At 45.4% G+C, this 20,103-nt stretch overlaps 2 protein-coding genes across 6 annotated transcripts in view; one reads left to right on the forward strand and one right to left on the reverse strand.

Moving 5' to 3' along the window:
• Ankfy1 (ankyrin repeat and FYVE domain containing 1) overlaps nt 1-4,057 on the forward strand; it is a 67,472-nt gene extending 63,415 nt beyond the window's left edge. For both annotated transcript variants that reach the window (XM_057776036.1, XM_057776037.1), the window contains exon 25: nt 404-4,057. In XM_057776036.1, the coding sequence (XP_057632019.1) occupies nt 404-536 (133 nt within the window). In that variant the 3' untranslated portion in view covers nt 537-4,057. The remainder of the gene's footprint in view (nt 1-403) is intronic.
• LOC130878203 (neuferricin) overlaps nt 1-20,103 on the reverse strand; it is a 32,483-nt gene that overhangs the window by 3,493 nt on the left and 8,887 nt on the right. For 2 of the 4 annotated variants that reach the window (XM_057776039.1, XM_057776038.1), the window contains 2 exons: nt 15,041-15,227; nt 7,549-10,181 (listed from right to left, as the gene is read on the reverse strand). In XM_057776039.1, coding sequence (XP_057632022.1) covers nt 9,968-10,181; nt 15,041-15,227 — 401 coding nt within the window. In that variant the 3' untranslated portion in view covers nt 7,549-9,967. Of the gene's footprint in view, nt 1-7,548; nt 10,182-15,040; nt 15,228-20,103 lie in introns of those variants that run through there. The other 2 variants (XR_009057435.1, XR_009057434.1) reach the window with 2 other exon arrangements.

Genomic DNA, 20,103 nt, shown 5'->3' on the forward strand with positions numbered 1-20,103 from the left:
TAAGACCCCACCATCATTTACAGGGGAGTAGGAGCTTTAGCTGGTGTGTCATCACTTCTATCATGAGCCATTCATCAGGACAAAAGTTTACCAGACATAATGAGGAGGTGACAGAACTGAGCAGCATCCATGGTGGAGGGAGAACAGGAAAACCAGTACCACACAGATTTGTGGCTTTCCTGGGCGCTAAGGTTCCAGCACTGCCTCATAGGGTGCTAAGGACTAGATGGCAGTCTTAGAAAGGTGGGGCAGCTGACTTATCTTCATGTTGGCTTTAATTCGGCCATGATTAGTATTTTGTTAATAACTACATGTTACGTGTTGGCCACAGATGTCAGTCAGAGACTGGCTTGGGAATAATCTTTTCTTCAATGCTTCTCATACTCTTTCTTTGCCTCCACAGTCGTCACTGCGGCCGTCTTCTTTGCCATAAATGCTCAACCAAGGAGATTCCAATTATAAAGTTTGACCTGAACAAGCCTGTGCGGGTTTGCAACATTTGCTTTGATGTACTGACTCTGGGTGGAGTCTCTTAGTGAGCCCCCAGGAGGGTCAGGTCTGCATCCCCTGGCTCCTCCCCAGCAGCTGCTCTACTCACCAGCCTGCTTCCTACCCAGAGCAAGAGCTGGCAGTTGTCTTCCTGTGACAGAAGACTGGAACAATTACAGACCATGATGTGATCCCATTTCAGATGATTCTGTATGACTGTGTCAGACTGTGGTCTTTTGCACTAGATGTCTCACTGGTTGGACCAGGCCAGTGTAGCCTGCGTGGCAAATGTGATAGGAATCAGCTAGCAGCACACAAGGACACTTGAGACAATTTTCCCTTCTGGTAGTATATCGACCTCAGAGAATCCACAAAGTCTTCCTGCCTGGGCTGACTTAGAGGCAGAGCCTGAGAGTAGAGAGCAGCTGCTAGATGAGAGCGGATTACTCTAGGGTGGTGGCTGCTCTAAGTGGCTATGGCCTATAATGCACAGTGCTTTCATAAAGGTGACAGGAACCTCTTGCCCTCAAGTCTTTTCTTTCTTTTTTAAGCTAAGCTGTATTTTTTAGTGAGCTGCCCCCTTTAAAAAGGTGAAATCTTTCTAAACAGGGTTGAAAGATGAGAGCTGAAAATTGTGGCCTTAACAACCAAAAGCTTTACCAATGTTGATACTGCTGGGTGTCAGAGTGCAGTGGCAGCTTGACACCTAGCAGCTGTCTCTTTCTCTCGTCTTGCTGCGTCCTGTCTGTGGAGTCCTCAGTCACTGCCACTTGAGTGGTAGGAGAAATGCACTTTGGCTGTGCTGCACTTTTTCTAAAGCTGCATCATTGATAAATCCAATTCACAAATCCATGTTCAGAAATCCTTTCACAAGCCCTCCTATCAGTGCTTCTGATGGCCAGCCTGGACTGAACCTCAGCACACACTAATCATAAAGGGAAAACTGCCAATGAAGGAAGAAATTTATACTGATGAGAAAGATGAGTACGACTTTAGTCCAGGTCCTCTCTCCCTGACATCCTTCCAAAGCTAAAACCTTGCCTTGTATGCTGAGTGCAGTTGGTGCCAGTTGTGAGTAGTGCCCTGCCCCATCAGAGCCAGCAGCCAAAGGCCCTGGCCAAACTCTGAACAGCCTGTTTTGGAAGTCTGCCTGAAATGTGGAGCAAGGCTCTGAAGCACAGGGCATTGGTTCGTACTGCTGCCTGTACTAACCCTGGGATGCTGGGCGTCTTTCTTTTTAAAGTTTGACCAGTGTTTTGGGTTATTGCTGTTTTGGAATTTTGATTTTTTAATTTTATTTTATTGCACACTGAAAGATAAACTTTTACCACTTATTATTTTTTTAAAGAAATGAAAACACACTGCTCCGAGATGAATACTATCTAGTTACTCTTAGAGATTAACAATGTCAATTACACACACTGATTTTTTTTTTGGGGGGGGGACATTTGATAACCCTACATTATTTGCATTAATGAAGTACAGATGTATAAATAAAAGGGACTTTTGGCATCACTTTCTTTCTTGGATAGTGGTATGTCCTCTGTGCAGTTAGACTTTTTACTGCCTATATATGTATAAAATGTACTGATAAACCAGTGTGCTACTTTCTAAAAATACTTGTGTGATTTCTATGTTAATATTAGCTTGTACACAGGGTTTGAAAAGAAGAGTAACTTAGAGGAGTGCCACTGTCCCACAGCCTGTGACTTACTTCATAGGGAATTTTTATGGAACTATTTATCCAGTCTTGGCTAACAACTATATGAAGCATGTTGTCAGTTTCCAATTTTTGGTGCCTAAAAGGGGCCACAGAGACCTAGAATTTAGTTGGTGCCGTTATTCTTAAGGCAGTTGTGGTTCTGCTGTGAACTAGGTGGTCGGTACATATGCACTTGGGTTGTCATGTTCACAGAAGAGGGGAAAATAGGGAATCGTTATAAATCTCATCATTTTGTCCTTGCCCTACAACACCAGTTTCCATAACAATCTTCTTATAACTGTACTTACAATCTGAAAATCATGCCTAAAAATGTGGGTTCAAGCTTCTGTTCCTTTAGAGATCAGTGTAGTGACCAGCTATGGCTGAAAAGGGCTGTGTGACTTGGGCTGTACCCATGCTGTAGACATGGCTCAGGCATCCTTCCACTGCCTGACCATGCACTGACTCCTGCTGTACACTGCCCTAGCCAGGAACACACTTACTGTGTATCTCTCTGTGCCCTCTCCATGCTGACCAGACTGTACCATGAAACTGCTTAGCTGTTCTTGAGAACTAGAAGCAAAACTTCATTTTATTCACTCAAAAAGTTGCCAGTTGTGAATGAGCAAAGCAGGAAGAATAAACTTTACTGAAACAATTGCTGCATCAATTAGCACTCAGTGCTCACCTAGCTTTTTAACTGCCTCTTGTTCATCACTAGTCTTACTGTACAGTGAATCAATCAAGGGTTTTTTGTTTTTTAAAGACAAGTACAAACGATGTGCTTAAACTAGTTTGCTATGATCCTCTAACACAGTGATGTTCCACAAGCTTAAGTGCCTACACTGAGGACTCTGTTGTTGCCAGTTGTCTTTTCATTGGTGTCTCACTCGGTGATGTGTTAGAACACGAGTTTGGGCATATTCCACCCCAATAACCAGTCAAGGTTCTGTTCACCTGCCATTCTCTCCAAGGATTGTGGTCGACATGATGTTTTTATCCTCTACCTCAGAGCCCTGAGCCCGTCATCTTCCTACTTTTCCTTGAATGGGTCTTTCAGGGAACTGGGTGTGTGGTCTCACTGCCCTTCCCAATTTGTGTCTGCCCCTCATACTGAACTGTTCCAGCACTAGTCTTATTTGCAGACAAGGCAGGGCGGGGGTGGCGGGGCAAAGCCTCCATTTAGGATTTCCTTACCTGGAGAAAAGAACTTGGCTGAACTGCCAAATACTTAGGCCTGAGAGACAGCAACCACATCATGTACAAGTAAGTGTGTGCCTCCCTCACAGACACTGTCTTCCTTCAGGACCGCCCCCTAGAACCTCCTGAAGCTTCAGAGCACTCTGCCAGCCCAACGGAGGAAGCAGTTCAGCACAGGCCTCTGAGCCATGCTCACTTTACAGAACTGAGCTGGTGGAAAACCTGAGTGTGTGATTGGTTATCTAAATATTTAAGTTCCCAGACATCGTAGATGCCTTAAAGACTTTCTGGAGGATCACTGGCATAAATATTAATTAACTGTTAAAACTGACATTGGTTTGCTTTAGCGAGAAGTCTGGGACTGCTGGACTTACTGACTTGCCTGTTTGGCAGCTGTGTGGAGCTATGTGTTCCATGACATCCTTGTGGTACCAAGACAAGGCAGCAGCTGGACCTTTTAAAACTGCAGGCACATGTTTGGATAATCACTTTGGCTTCCAAACCACTCTGGTGGAGATCAGTGTGGGAATAATAGCATCATCTGGGACCATGGCGCTTAGCAGCATTGTTTCTTTGGAGTCTGTGTAATGGAATGTATTTTTCAAATATTGATATTTTCATTTTCTGTAATAATTCCTTATAATAAAAATAAGGTAAAACTGTGAATTTTAAGTGGAAGCTTTAATTAAAGACATTTATGGATACTTCTAGCCCAAGTAGAAATACCAATGAGCATTAAAAAAAAAAGCAATTTTTAAAAACTGAGCCAGGGCCGGGCAGTGGTGGCGCACGCCTTTAATCCCAGCACTCGGGAGGCAGAGACAGGCGGATCTCTGTGAGTTCGAGACCAGCCTGGTCTACAAGAGCTAGTTCCAGGACAGGCTCCAAAACCACAGAGAAACCCTGTCTCAAAAAACCAAAAAAAAAAAAAAATTGAGCCAGATGGTGGTGCACATCTTTTATCACAGAGGCGGGGGGATCTCTGTGAGTTCAAGACCAGCCTGGTCTACAGAGCTAGTTCCAGAACAGCCTGTCTCAAAAACCTAAAAAAATGGGTGGTGGTAGCACACGCCTTTAATCCCAGCACTCAGGAGGCAGAGGCAGGCAGGTGGAGTTTGAGACTAGCCAGGGCTACTAACACAGAGGAAACCTTTTCTCAAAAGCAAAAACAAACCCAAAATGACAACAGTAAAAGAGGGCAGGAGAGTTGGCTCAGTGGTTAAGTGCAACTACTCCAAAGGACCCAGGTTCCATTCTCTGCACCCACATGGACGCTCATAGCCTCCTTGGGCACCAGGCATACGTGTGGTGCACAGATGTAAATGCAGGCAAGATAAAGTATTAAAAATACTTAAAAAATTTTATGTGAACAAACAACTTGAACAGCTACCCTTTACATTTCATGTGACACATGTTGACAGATGTCACAAAGTAAGCGTTTTGTGTAGAGTGAGCAGCTGCTGTGCTCCCTGCCCCCCGATGGAAGTTTCAGTGATACATGGGAGTGCAGACAGAGTTTCAGTTGCCTGGCCCCATGGAAGTTGTCCAAAGAATCCTGGACTCCTCTTCCATTATTTCAAAGCAACTGTAAGGATTCACCCATGGTAGCCAGGCCGTGGTGGCGCACGCCTTTAATCCCACCACTCGGGAGACAGAGGCAGGCGGATCTCTGTGAGTTCGAGGCCAGCCTAGTCTACAAAGGGAGTTCCAGGACAGGCTCCAAAGCTACAAAGAAACCCTCTCTCGAAAATCCAAAAAAAAAAAAAAAAAAAAAAAAAAAAGGATTCACCCATGGTGAGCTTCCCACTGGCCAAGATGCCAAGATGAAGAAAAAAAGGGGTGGGGAATTGGCACTGTGGGCTTCAGAGAATGTCAAAAAATGTCTAGGAGGCTGCAGATTAAGATCTGGTCCAAAAACTTTTCAAATCTAGTACAAAAAAAAAGAAAGAAAAACAATTCTAGTGAACAGGTCTTCAGGATTAGTTCAGGATATATCCTGGACTAATGTGTTCTTTTCTCTAGCCCTCTTTCATTTTGCTTGCCCTCAACTCAGACTAGCTGTGGTGATCTAGCTAATTTTGTGGGGGTCTCTTATGAACTTGGATGGTCCTACTCCCCTTAATCCCAGCACCTAGGAACCAGACTCAGGCTGTCTAGAATTCAGAACAAGGTCCTTGATTAGTTCACTGTCAGTTCCTGCCCTGGGAGTACAATGTTCATGAGTGTATGAATCAGTCCAGTGTGAGGCTGATGGGATTCATGGCTCAAGCCCATGAAGATAGATCTTTTTTTTTTTTTTTTTTTAGCAGGGGGGTGCAGGGTCTCACTGTAGTCCTAGACGGCCTGGAACTTGCTATATAGACCAAGCTAATCTCGAACTCAAAGATCTGCCTGTCTCTGTTTCCCAAATGCTAAGATTCAAGGGTTGCACCATCATGCCCTCGGGGGTTGAGCAACCAAGTGCTGGTGGAGAGCTGGGCAAGAGTTGAAACCTACTCTGTGGGCTATGGTTAATGAAAGTACCCAGGCAGGGCCTGTGAAGACAGGACTATTGAGAAATAAATGGAAGACTAATGGAGTAAGAGAGATTCTCCAGAAGGAAGGGTTTGTATATAGGGATTACATAGAACAAGACTGCAGAGCAGGGCACATAGGAAAGGAATATACAGTTAAAAGCCAGATAGGCAGTGCAGGGGACCCCTCTGCCACAATGCTGCATGTGATCCTCAAAGATACAGGGCACCCCTGTGTACTGGCTGGCTTTCTGTGTCAACCTGACACAAGTTAAGACTCATCAGAGGAAGGAGTCTCAGCTGAGGAAATGCCTCCAGGAGATCCAGCTATAAGGCATTTTCTCATTTAGTGATGAATCGGGAGGGTCCAGCCCATGGTGGGAGGTGCCATCCCTGGGCTAGTGACCCTGCATTCTATAAGGTGGGCTGAGCAAGGCAGGGTAAAAAAGCTTGTAAGCAGCTCCCCTCCATGACTGCATCAGCTCCTGCCTCTGGGATCCTCACATTTCAGTTCCTGTCCTGACTTCCTTCAGTGATAAACAGCAACGCTGAGGTGTGAGCCTAATAAACCCTTTCCTCCCCAAATTGCCGTTTGATCATGGTGCTTCATTACAGCAATAAAAAACCTAACTAAGACACCATGGGAAGTTTAAGTGGGGACTACCCTGATCGTCATGAAGAAAGATGATCTACCGGTGTGGAAAGTTCTTCTGTATATGTGTTGCTTTTATTGGTTAATAGACAAGCTTCTTTGGCCCGTGAGAGGGTAGAGCTAGGTGTAGAGGGGCGGGTCACACAGGACCATGCTGAATGCCGAGAGAGAGTAGGCGGAGTCAGGGAGAAGCCTGTGTAGCTGCCACAGGAGACAGACACTTGTGCGGGAGCCCGCCATGCTGGGAGTAGTGATGCACAGATTAATGGAGATGGGTTAGTTTAGAATATAAGAGCTTGCTAGAAATACACTTAAGCTATTGGCCAAACAATATTGCAAATAATATAGTTTCTGAATGATTATTTTAGGTCTGGGCAGCCTCTGCCTACAATCTACCACATCAGGGAAGTGGGTGGAACATTAAGATCTGTCAGCCTAAACACAGGAGACCAGAAGGAGGAGGGATAAAGGGGAAGAGCTAGCAGGTAGGACTCAAGGGTGCAGACTGGACAGGAGGCAGGAATTCTGACAACTTGCCAGGCTTTTCCCTAGGGCAGCGTGGGATGGTGGTAGTGGTCATTGGTCAGCAAAAGCAACTTGAGGAGGAAACGATTTATTTCATCATACACTTCCAGGGAACACTTCACTTAGGGAAGTCAGCAGGAGTCAATGAAGCAGAAACTGGAGCAATGCTGCTAGCTGGCTTGCTCAGCAGACACCTCTCTCTCTCTACACCTGCTCAGGGCTGGTGCCCACCTCCACATGTGCCCTCAATTAGCAATTTAATCCCAGCACTTGGGAGGCAGAGGCAGGCGGATCTCTGTGAGTTCCAGACCAGCCTGGTCTACAAGAGCTAGTTCCAGGACAGACTCCAAAACCACAGAGAAACCCTGTCTTGAAAAACCAAAAAAAAAAAAAAAAAAAAAAAAAAAGAAATTACCTAATCCCCATGCACGCACACTGAGGGATAAAAAGGGATCAGGCATGGTGCTTCTTAATGCTTTTAATCTAAGCAGCAGGAGGCAGAGGCAGATGGAATCTCTGAATTTAAGGCAGCTTTGTCACACAGCAAGTTCCAGGGTAGCCAGGACTACATAGAGAAATGATTTTTTTGCCGGGTGGTAGTGGCACACGCCTTTAATCCCAGCACTCGGGAGGCAGAGGCTGGTGGATCTCTGGGAGTTCAAAGCCAGCCTGGTCTACAAGAGCTAGTTCCAGGACAAGCACCAAAAACTACAGAGAAATCCTGTCTTGAAAAACCAAAAAAAAAGGAAAAAAAAGAAATGGTTTTTTATTCTTTTTTTTTTTAAGAACAAATGAAAGAAAGGAACAAAATGCCTCACAGACATGCCGCAGTCTAACGTGATCACTGGCTAATGTGATCTGGGCAGTTCTTCAGTTGAGATTCTCTTTCTGGGTGACCCTAAGTTTGTGTCAGATTCACAGCTGAAAACAAGATATCTGGTGACAAGGGAGGATGGAGGCATCAGCAATGTCGGGTTTGTAGAGCTGGGGGCATGGCTCACCTCGTAAAGAACTTGCCACATGGCTGGGCTGTGGCACACCTTTAATCCCAGCACTTGGGAGGAAGCGGCAAGCAGATCTCTGTGACTTCGAGGTCAGCCTGGTCTACAGAGCAAATGCCAAAACAGGCTCCAAAGCTACACAAAGAAACCTTGTCTCGAAAACAAAAAACAAACAAAAAGAACTTGCCACATGTATAAGAACTGGAGTTCAGATCCTGTAAAAACCTAGGTATGAAGATACACACCTATAGCCTAGCACTGGGGAGGAAGAGACGGGAGGGTTCCTAGAGTTTGCTGGCCAGCTAATCTTGTGAAATAAGTTACAGGTTTAGTAAGAGACCTTGTCTCATAAAAGGAGGGAAATATAGAAAGATCTCTAACATCACATTTCACGGATATATGCACACACATACATCATGTATGCAAGAGAAAAAAAGCAATGTGCCCTTAGAAAGTGCTCACAAGTTTCTTTATTTTCAAGCCCTTTGGATCAGAGATACAGCCTAGCAGTGTACTGCCTGAAGGAGGAGAAAGAAAAGCCAAAGAGAGTGTTCCTAGGGATGAAGCTTTCAGAGACACAGAAGGAGGCACTGCAGTGTGATCAGTGCAGCAAGTGAGGACTTTATAGGGACTGTGCAGGACAGCATGGTCAACAGAGTCAAAAACAATGAAGATTTAGGGCCTAGGGATGTAGCTCAGTTGGTAAAATGCTTGCCTAGCATGCATACAGCCTTGGTTCAATCCCTAGTACTGCATAAACTGAGCATGGGAGCACATGCCTACATATTGAATTCAAGGCTGGCCTGGATACATGAACTCCTATCTCAAAAAGTCAAGTAATTTTTAAAAAAAGTAGCAGAGATCAAAACAGGTAAGAATTTGCAAGGCATAGTGGCACAGGCCTTTAATCCCAATACTTGGAAGGCAGAGACAGATAGATCCTGTGAGTTCCGTGTCAGTCTGGTCTACCTAGGAGCTTCCAGGACAGCCAGAGCTACAGGAGGCCCTGTCTCAAAAACTAAAATGAGCAACATAAAAATCAGTAAGAACTGACCCCTGCAGAGAAGAAAGGGGAATTTTCGGCAGTGAATGGGGTTGAGAAGCCCCTTTCAAAATGTGTAGTAGTTACAGAAACTCAGGGAGTAGAGGAAAAACCTCACATTAATGATATGAGGGAAGGGAGCTGCTTAATGTTCACTTGGGCAGGGGAATCTGGGTGCGCTCCATCTGTGTAAGTAAAAAGTCACCTAGCCCAGAATCCGCCCATCCCAGTGTATTTTCACATCTCCCTGTACCAGCCCAGCTCTGATGGAGTCAGTAAATTGAAATTTTCCTTGGAGGAGAGGTTTTAGAAATGTCACTAAAGTTGACTGTTTTGCAAGCTTAGACAATTACCTTGTGACTTAGAACAGTTACCTTGATTCTGCAAGATGCGCAGCTTCTTGGGAAATGCCTGCTCCTCTGCTGAGAGTCACAACAGTCTTCTGCTATAGCTCCAAGTACCAGCAGGACTGGCACGATGGGAAGAGCACAAGCTCTGGGTAGGGCGGCAATGAGTTCATGCGAAGTCCCTTGCTGGAGCACACAGGCTCTCTATCCAGGCAGTTCTATGTTGATCACACTGTGTTCATGAATGTCTGCAGGCTCTGAAGGAAGATGATAGGGGACCAAGGTTCCAAACAGTGTCAAAACAAACTGAACATACCAGGCAGGCTATCAGGCTCTTGTCTCAGTCAACAGAATCGTGACTCACATTTGCAGAGCGAGGCTGGTGTCTGTGACCCTCCTGTTTTCATGCCAGGAGCCTCCTACAGCATAAGCATTAAGGGCTTCCTGGAGATGTAGGGAAGGTTCTCCATGTGTCATCAACACACAGGATACCATCTCAGAGCGGGAAGGAACACACCATGGCCAGAGGTGAGCAGCCTGTGTATTCTTCCAAGTTGGGATTGTCCAAGTCCCCACGATTTGAGTGTCTAGGGTTGTCTTGCTGGTCACTTGGGGGGCCAGTTGTTCTCACACACACACAGTGGGGCTCTTTGGCCCCTGGCTTATACATCTTCCTGGGGACACCAATCCAGTCTCTGTTCACACCTCCACTAGGAAAAACGGAAAGAGGATTTCTTAAAAGCACAAACATACAAGTCCCTGGGACAAGAGAAAGAAACAATTGCAGAGTATTATGAAAAGGAGGTGCCCTTCATTCCACTTCTCTCAACCTGGGCCATAAGCTCTCCTCTTCCTCTGGCTTTCCACACACAATGCTAATACTACCATCTCCAGAAGGAAGCAAGAGATCATGTCCCTTTTATTGTGCTTTTGCCTCAGCCCCTTCTCTTTCTCAAGCAACAGCAATGTCACTTCCCTGAACTGGTGGCTAGTGACTGAGAAGTCTCCCTGACTAGTCAGTGAGTAGCCCTGTTCCTCTTTTCTTTACATCCATGCTGAACAGCAACTTCATCTTTGGGCTCGGAGCACTTGACAGGGTGGACCTTGATATTTGTGTGGCAGCAAGCTGTGCTGGCTCTGCATGGATCCAACTCCTGAGATTGCCAGGTTTTAGGGAAGGAGGATCTCAGTCTGGCCCAGCATACCATGGCAACCTCCTGTCCTGGGCGAAGAACCTAACTTACTTCAGGTACTGCATTTGATCTCTGGCAGACTCAGAGGCCTTGCAGAAGGAAAGTGACATTCATGAAACTGACCCTGGGCTCCAGTGCTTAGGACCAGGATCACAGACTGGTGGAGGAACTGGCACTGTTAGAAAGCATTTCACTTGTATCTTATCCATGAGCAGAGCTGCTTAGGCACCAAAATGACTCCCTTCTCAGTTCACCTGTCCATACCACCAGTGGTTGTTACTCTACACCTGGTCCCTGCTCACAACGCTCCCTTCAGAGATGCACATCAGCAAGCAACACTGGGTTGAGGCTCAGGAAGAGGTCTGGAAGGACTCTATGGAAAGGCATGGCCTGACCAATTCAGTCCTGCATACCAGGGAGTTCATGATCCAGAAGAATCTTGGGGGAGGGGAGGCTCTCAAGGGGTACAGGAAGCATCTAATTGTGCACCACAGGTTTCTAGCACCTCCTACGATTACCAGTGTCCTCTGAGTCTACCTGTATCCAGGATTGTGTCCCAAGAAGGACATCCAGATCCCAGACTGTCCTGGTAACTGGGAGGCTAGGCTCCAACTGTACCATAAAAGCTATGTCTCTGAAGGTTTTCCTTCCTGAACCTTCACTTTACTCCCCCAAATAAAAGCAGAATGGATGGGTACAGTGGCTATACTTGGAGAAAGCTGGTGGCTTTGACTGTTTGCTTCTGCTCACTCAATGGATGGATAGATCCCCGACAGAAGAAGGCAGCTCTAAGCTGGGTGGTGGTGGCATATGCCTTTAGTCCCAGCACTGGTCTATAAGGAGAGTTCCAGCACAGCCAGGACTATTAGAAAAAGAAACCCTATTTCAAACAGACCAAAACCAAACCAACCAAACAAAAAAAGGTAGCTCTACATAGCTTAGCGTGTAGGAATGCGGCCCCTCTCCCCAGTCCTCCTCAATAAGAGCTTGATTGTCAGTTTGATCCTTTGAATCTGGGACCCTTGTCCAGATTCTGGTTTCTACTGTCACCTTACCAGAGCTAAAGGAGATGTGAGAAAGTAGAGCTCAAGTTTGAATGTGGTTGACCAGATAATTAAAAGAACGTTTGGAATAATTTCTTTTTTTTTTTTTAGATTTATTTATTATGTATACAACATTCCTTCCATGTATGCTTGCGTGCCAGAAGAGGGCACCAGATCTCATTATAGATGGCTGTGAGCCACCATGTGGTTCCTGGGAATTGAACTCAGAACCTCTGGAAGAGCAGTCAGTGCTCTTAACCGCTGAGCCATCTCTCCAGCCCCTGGAATAATTTCTATAGCCCCACTCACTGTACTGTGTCTGAGCAGGAGGAGACTTCTATCTAGCCTGCACTTCCTGGAAATGCTCAGGGTACTAGTGGTTGTTTTTTTTAATGGTTTGTTGCTTATTTATTTATTATGTGTACAACATTCTGCCTCCATGAATGCCTGCACGCCAGAGGAGGCGCCAGATCTGATTACAGATGATTGTGAGCCACCATGTGGTTGCTGGGAATTGAACTCAGGACCTCTGGAAGAGCAGCCAGTGCTCTTAACCACTGAGCCATCTCTCCAGCCCCTTGTTGCTTTGCTTTTAATGGAGCTCAGGACTGAACACAGGGCCATGTTCTAAGCAAGAGCTCTACCATTAAGCTATACTCTAATCACCACAGTGCTTTAAAAACATCTGGAGATACAGCTTAGTTGGCAGAGTACTTGCCTAGTTCGCATAAAGCCCTGAGTTCAAACACTAGTACTGCATAAGCCAAGTATGATGGTGGCGGATGCTGGTAATTCCTGTCTCAGTAAAGACAGTAGGATCAGAAATTCAAGGTCATCCTCGAACAGAGAGTTCAAGGCCAGTCTAGGATTGCCACCTGTGATTGTTTTGCAAAGAAAATAAAAATAAAACAGTACCCACGGGCATCAGAGAATGGGTCCACCTCCCACACCACTCTCCTGCAGGCAGGAGTAATTGTGCTGACAGACTGGAAACTGAGGACCATCTCTGGCTGAACAGGCAGAAGTGGTCAAGACACAGTACCTGAGCTAGAGAAAGCTCAGCTGTTTAGAGCACACGTTGCTCTTCGAGAGGACTTAAGTTTGGTTTGCTGCATCCACATTGGCAGCTCACAACATCCTGTAACTCGAGTTCCGGGGAACACACCACCTTTGGACTCTTGGGCACTTACACTCACATGCACATATCCACACATACATGATTTTTTGGTTTATCTTTTTATGTTATATGTATAAGTGCTTTATCTGTATGTATACATGTATACTACTATGAGGATCTGACTTTGCAAACTCCACTTTAAAGAAGGGGCTTCATCTTAAGTCATATAATGAGCTGAGGGACGGGCGATCTCAGCTCCAGAAATGTGCTGCCACAGCAGAAATATGAACAGATTCCCTAAAAATGGCCAATTAAGAAAGGGAGCAAGACGATAAAATTGAACGAGGTCCAGATGATCTTGGAAGACATTCTGTCCTTGAAGATTCCTTGTCAGTAATTTATGACTCTTTGTTAGGTTTTCGTGACAAAAAAACTGATCAATGGGTTCAGAAACTATCTTATCCTATGCCCTCCTTACCCAATCGCAAGATGACAGGACTCAAACTCCCCTGGCTATAGTGTTCCTCCTTTAAGTCAATTTTTCCCTTCCGTGGGTTCGGGGTTGCACTTCCCTCACCCACTGCGCGTTGGTATGGTCCAAACTCGAGGCCAGCCTGGTCTACAAGAGCTAGGACTGGCTCCAAAGCTACAGAGAAACCCTGTCTCAAAAAAAAAAAAAAAAAAAAAAAAAAGGGCTGGAGAGATGGCTCAGTGGTTAAGAGCATTGCCTGCTCTTCCAAAGGTCCTGAGTTCAATTCCCAGCAACCACATGGTGGCTCACAACCATCTGTAAAGAGGTCTGGCGCCCTCTTCTGGCCTTCAGGCATGCACACAAACAGAATATTGTATACATAATAAATAAATATTTAAAAAAAAAAAACAACCAAACAAACAAAAACCCTAATGTAATTTGCATCAGAAATCTGGCTCCGTGAATTTATTTGGGGACCAGAAACTTGGACATAGCACTACATGTGTTCCTGATATGCCTTTGGATGTCTAAAGAGGACATCAGATCCCCTGGCATTGGAGTTATGGGTGGCTGCGAGCCATCAGTGGGTACCAGGTCCTCTGCAGGAGGAACAAGTGTTCTTTTTTTTTGGTTTTTTGAGACAGGGTTTCTCTGTGGCTTTGGAGCCTGTCCTGGAACTAGCTCTGTCGACCAGGCTGGTCTCTAACTCACAGAGATCCGCCTGCCTCTGCCTCCCGAGTGCTGGGATTAAAGGCGTGCGCCACCATCGCCCGGCTGGAACAAGTGTTCTTAAGCATTAAGCCATCTCTCCAACCCAACATATACACAATTATACATAAAAAAAATTACGAAAATTTATGGGCCACAAAGATAGCTCAGTAGTTAAGAGTACTCGCTACTTTTGCAGAGAACCTGGGTTAGATTCTTAGCACCCACATGGCTGCTTACAACTGCCTATAACTTTAGTTCCTGGAAATTCAATGTCCTTTTCTGGCCTCCGCAGGTAACTGCATATACAGACATACACAGACATTCCCACATACACATTAAATAAACTGAATTTTAAAAAAGAAAAGAAATAGTACCTGCGCCATTCAAGTACCAGACCAGTATTTCTCCTTTAGCAGGATCTCTGGGAGACTGAGGGGTGAGGAAGAGGCCCAGGTCTCATGCATTTCTCAACACTAGGTTTTCATTCAGTTACTAAAGGTTCTACTATCTGGATTTTTCTTTAATTCCCCATCTTGTGGTTTGAATATGACATGTTTCCAACAGGTTCATATATTTGAATACTTGGTCCCCAGCAGCTAGAGCAGTTTGGGGAGGTTGTAGAACCTTTGATACTAAGACCTACCTAGAAGTTACTAGCTGGGGTAGGCCTTAAAGGTTATGTCTGCTTCTGGTTCTGCAACAAACTCAACTTCCCCATTTACAATGATATGAGACCTGATAGCTACACATCTCAATGGCCACAGACCAAGCTGCTCTACCATGCTTTCCCTGCCACGGTGGACTGTACTCTCTACAACCATAAAACTGGTTAAAAATTTCTCCCCTTAAATTGCTTCTTCCAGGTACTTTCATCACAGTAAGGAAATGGATAGAACTCAGAAGACCTAACATGCAGAGCACATGTAAGTTCCCTAACTTAGCAGTCAATTATGGATTCCCTGAATCATAAATAAATAAATAATAAAAGGATGGCTTAGAAGATGGTGGAAGAGCAGAAAGGTAGCCTGCTTACCTCTTTTGGGAGCACCAGACCCGGCTACCCTTGGCGGAGCTCCATTCGGCATTACATGGAGGGAACTTGTGCTTTTCTCTCTGTTGCTGTTCATTTGCTTCCATGCCTTTAGTTACCATGGCCTCTACCTGTGTTAATTCTGAAGTGGGAAGCCCATCCTCTCTGTAGAACCTTCCTACCAATCTCCCTAGGATAACAAGGAAAAAGGTCAAGAGAGGATGATAAGTCAAATAAACCCTTTTCTCCCCAAGTTCCTTGTAGGCATGGTGTTTTATCACATCAACAGGAACCCTAAAACAGAAACCGACACCAAAATCATGGAATATTGCTATGACAGACCTGGCCAGTTGTTTTTGGGAGGATTGTAGAAGGACTTTGGAACTCTGGGCTAAAAAAGCCATTGAGCGTTCAAAGTTTGTTCTATGGGAGCTTGGAAGATAAAGAGTGTTGAGAGAAATAAAGATAATGAAGACCTCGCTTGTGAAGTTCCAGAGTCACTTAAAGACGCTATCAAGGGGGCTGGAGAGATGGCTCAGTGGTCTTCCAGAGGTCCTGAGTTCAGGTAGTTAACAACCATCTGTAATGAGATCTGGTGTTTTTGTTCTGGCCTGCAGACAAAACACTGTATATATAACAAACAAATAAATAAATAGGAAAGACTATCATTTACTATTTTGAGTTTAGAACCTGTGGTTCTGGTTAGCTAGAGCTAAAGAGTCAGCTAGCAGCCAATATGGAAATGATCAAGTTTTTTTTTTTTTTTTGGTTTTTCGAGACAGGGTTTCTCTGTGGCTTTGGAGCCTGTCCTGGAACTAGCTCTGTAGACCAGGCTGGTCTCGAACTCACAGAGATCCGCCTGCCTCTGCCTCCCGAGTGCTGGGATTAAAGGCGTGCGCCACCATCGCCCGGCTATGATCAAGTTTTTATCACCACCAAATCACATCAGTTCCCTGAGAACAGAATCATGAGGGTGTTTGGGGGAACACTACGTATTTAGTGAATGCTGGGTGAACATACAGTTTATTAGTCCACATTTTTCTGGGTCTATGTCAAATTACTTTCTCTTACAGAACTATTTAGTTAGTTTGACCACCCAGACTGGCCCATGCTTTCTCCTCCACCACTTTCTTCTGATTCAGTCTTCAGTGGATATTAATTTTTACATTAGCTTTCAAAATTTCTTAATATTTAAGCTATGAAAGCGACTACCAAGTGGTTGCAGATTACAGACAGCACAAAAAAACAACAACAACAACAAAAAACAGCACAGTTCCAGCACTCGGGAGGCAGAGGCAGGCGGATCTCTGTGAGTTCGAGACCAGCCTGGTCTATAAGAGTTAGTTCCAGGACAGGCTCCAAAACCACAGAGAAACCCTGTCTCGAAAAACCAAAAAAAAAAAAAAAAAAAAAAACCCAGCACAGTTCAGTTCTCTGTGAGTACCATGGCTTTCTGTGTACAAGTCCTCAGGTGCAAAAGGTCTCTTAAAAGACACCACTTTCACTTGGGCATGGTGGCGCATGCCTTTAATCCCAGCACTTAGGAGGCAGAGGCAGGCGAATCTCTGTGAGTTCGAGGCCAGCCTGGTCTACAAGAGCTAGTTCCAGGATAGGCTCCAAAACTACAGAGAAACCCTGTCTTGGAAAAACCAAGAAAAAAAGAAAAAGAAAAAAAAAAAAGGCACCACCTTCCTGGACAGAGGAAGCCCCAGAAAACATTTCAAGGAGCTTTGATCAAGATGGAGGTAGTGTGGTTCGCTATCCCAGCTGTGTGGGTCCAACATCTATAGTTAATCCCCGACAACTGAGCTGAACTGAGGTTCCAACGGAAAGGCCTAGATTTCATTCATACTCTTAAGTACCACTCACCCCCTTACCAATTTTCTTGCGGTGACTTTAAATTAGAAATGTCTTCTATAGGCGTAGGCATTTGAACACTTGGTGCCTAGTTGGTGGTGCTACTTGGAAGGTAGTATAGACTTGCTAAAGAAAGTGTGTTGCAGGGGGCTGGAGGATGTCTCAGCGGTTAAGAGCAAGCATGCCCTTCCAAAGGTCCCGAGTTCAATTCCCAGCAACCACATGATGGCTCTCAACCATCTGTAATGAGGTCTGGTGCCCTCTTCTGGCCTTCCAGTTTCCTGATTAACGGCCTGCTGCCATGCTTCTCCTGACATTATGGACTTTCTTTCTCGAACCATTAGGTCCAAATAAAGTTGCCTTGGTCCTGATAATTTATCACAGCAACAGAAACTAATACATCTCTCAGGCCATCTATGTCGAGAGCAGTGGCTCTCTCCTCATCCCTTCCCATTCAGATATGCACTTCCCTTCGTCCGTGGCTAATGGGCGCATTGTCTCAGTTCTCGGAAGTGAACTCTGACTCTGTTCATCCTGTCTATTTCCACTGCTGCCACCTTATCCAAAACACAGAGCGAGACAACAGCCTTCCTGGTGTGCTCTGCAGCTCGAGCTTTCCTACAGTGCCTCCTCCTCCACAAGGCTTCCGGGGCATTTCCCACCGAGTGCTCAGACCAGAACTAGGGTTCCATACATGGGAAGTGTGTGTTCTACCACTAAGGCATGTCCTTACCTAGTAACCTTGAATTTATTTCAAGACAGAGCCTCACTCTCTAGCCTAGGCTAGAGTCTCCTGACTCAGTTTTGCAAATTTATGATGCTCTTTTAACTTTTTAATTTTTATTTTTATGTGTGAGTGTTCTGACTGAACCTCCATCTGTGCACCACATGCATTCAGTGCCCGGTGGGGGTCAGAAGAGGGTGTTAGATCCCATGGAACCAGAGTTACAGATGACTGTGAGCTACCGTGTGGTAGTGGGAACTGAATCTGGCACTCTAAAAGAGGAGCCAGTGTTCTTAACCCCTGAGCCATCTATCTCTCCAGCTCCTTGAGTACTCTTTTTCAACATAAACCATTCATCACTGCTATGCCCGACTAAAACCCTCTAGTAGCTACTCAAAGCACAGAAGAAAACAGAAACTTCTTACCTAGGCATCCAGGTTCCACCAGCCTTTTGTCCACTCTGCCTCTTCCTAAGTCACTTGCTCCCTCATTCCTGTGGGCTCCAGCATGTACTACAGGCCTTGCTGATACCCACCCCAGACACCATGGCTTCCTCAGCCTGCTACACTCTTCCCAAATCTCAGTATGGCTACCCTTCCTTTTGCTAGGTTCCATTTTGCTGTCATCAACTCCAAGAAATCTCCCTTGGCTACCAGCTCCAAAGGTAACTCCAGCCCCCAAGCATGCATCCATGTTTTATTCACAGTCCTGAATTGAGATGTCAAAGTGTCTTGTGAGGCCCAGTACTCAAAACAGCTTCTACAGAACATCTGTTTTAAATGTGTGCTACATGAATAGATCAAGAGTCAGGACCTTAGCCGGGTGATGGTGGCGCATGCCTTTAATCCCAGCACTCGGGAGGCAGAGGCAGGCGGATCTCTGTGAGTTCGAGACCAGCCTGGTCTACAGAGCTAGTTCCAGGACGGGCTCCAAAGCCACTGAGAAACCCTGTCTCGACAAAAACCAAAAAAAACCAAAAAGAAAAAAAAAAAAAAAGAATCAGGACCTTAGTGCCAAATTAGAAGTCTTTAGATTGGCTTACCACAAAACTTTTTGGGTACACAGGGCTTTGTATGGCATGGGATGAGTCAATCTTGCTGAGCATTAGACATGGTATCTAAAGAGAGAATAGCAGGAGCAGAGGCAGCGTTTTAGATGCTGTATTATGAGAACAGGTTTAGCAGCTGGGTCTCTAAGTGTGTGTCTAGATCATAATAAAAGTTGCATCTTTCCTTGAGGTCCAGCTGCGCAACTATGACGACAGCTTCTTAACTGTGTTCAAGTCAATATGCACCTCAGGGATTTCTTTTTTTTTTTTTTTTTTTTAATTCTTTTTTAATTAAAATTTCCACCTTCTCCCCGTTTCCCATTTCCCTCCCCTCCTCCCAAATATTGCCCCCTCCTTCCAGTCCCCTCCCCCTATCCCCACTCCTCTTCTCCTCCCCCCACACCATTCCCCCTCCCTCTCGATACTGAAGAGCAGTCCAAATTCTCTGCCCTGCGGGAAGATGAAGGTCTTCTATCTATGTCCAGGAAGGTGAGCGTCTAAACAGGTTAAGCACCCACAAAGCCAGTTCATGTATTAGGATCGAAACCTAGTGCCATTGTCCTTGGCTTCTCATCAGCCTTCATTGTCCGCCATGCTCAGAGAGTCCAGTTTCAACCCATGCTTATTCAGACCCAGACCAGCTGACCTTGGTGGGCTCACAATAAATCAGTTCCACTGTCATAGTGGGTGGGTGTATCCCTCGTGGTCCTGGTTTCCTTGCTCATGTTCTCCCTCCTTCTGCTCCTCATTCCTCAGGGATTTCTTTACCTCTCATGTCCCTGAAAGTCTTAGAGGTCCCCATGTCAAAGCTTTGGCAGGAATTGCACTGAACACACTCCTGTGTTGTGGAATATTTGTACACTGTGTGAAGATGTAGTGTTGTGATTGGTGTAATAAAGAGCTGAATGGCCAACAACTAGGCAAGAAGATGTTAAGTGGGACTTCTGGGGACAGAGAGGACTCTGGGAAGGACAGAGATGCCAGGAGACACTGAGAGGAAACAGGAGGTACAAGATGGAAGAGAGGTAATGCCACATGATAGAACACAGATTAATATAAATGGGTTCATTTAAGTTATAAGAGCTAGCCGGGTGGTGGTGGCGTACGCCTTTAACCCCAGCACTCAGGAGGCAGAGACAGGCGGATCTTTGTGAGTTCGAGGCCAGCCTGGTCTACAAGAGCTAGTTCCAGGACAGGCTCCGAAGCTACAGAGAAACCCTGTCTCGAAAAACCAAAAAAAAAAAAAAAAAAAAGTTATAAGAGCTAGTTAGGAACAAGCCTTAGCTATGGACCGAGCTTTAATAATTAATAAGTCTCTGTGTCATTATTTATGAGCTGGTGGCCCAAAGGAATGTCTGACTACATTCCTGAGACTCTGCAGCGAGACCACAGTTGCAGTACTACTTACAGCTGACTGTGTCTGACTAACTGAAACTC

This window comes from Chionomys nivalis, chromosome 7 (genome assembly GCF_950005125.1).
Source record: "Chionomys nivalis chromosome 7, mChiNiv1.1, whole genome shotgun sequence".
Lineage (NCBI taxonomy): Eukaryota > Metazoa > Chordata > Mammalia > Rodentia > Cricetidae > Chionomys > Chionomys nivalis.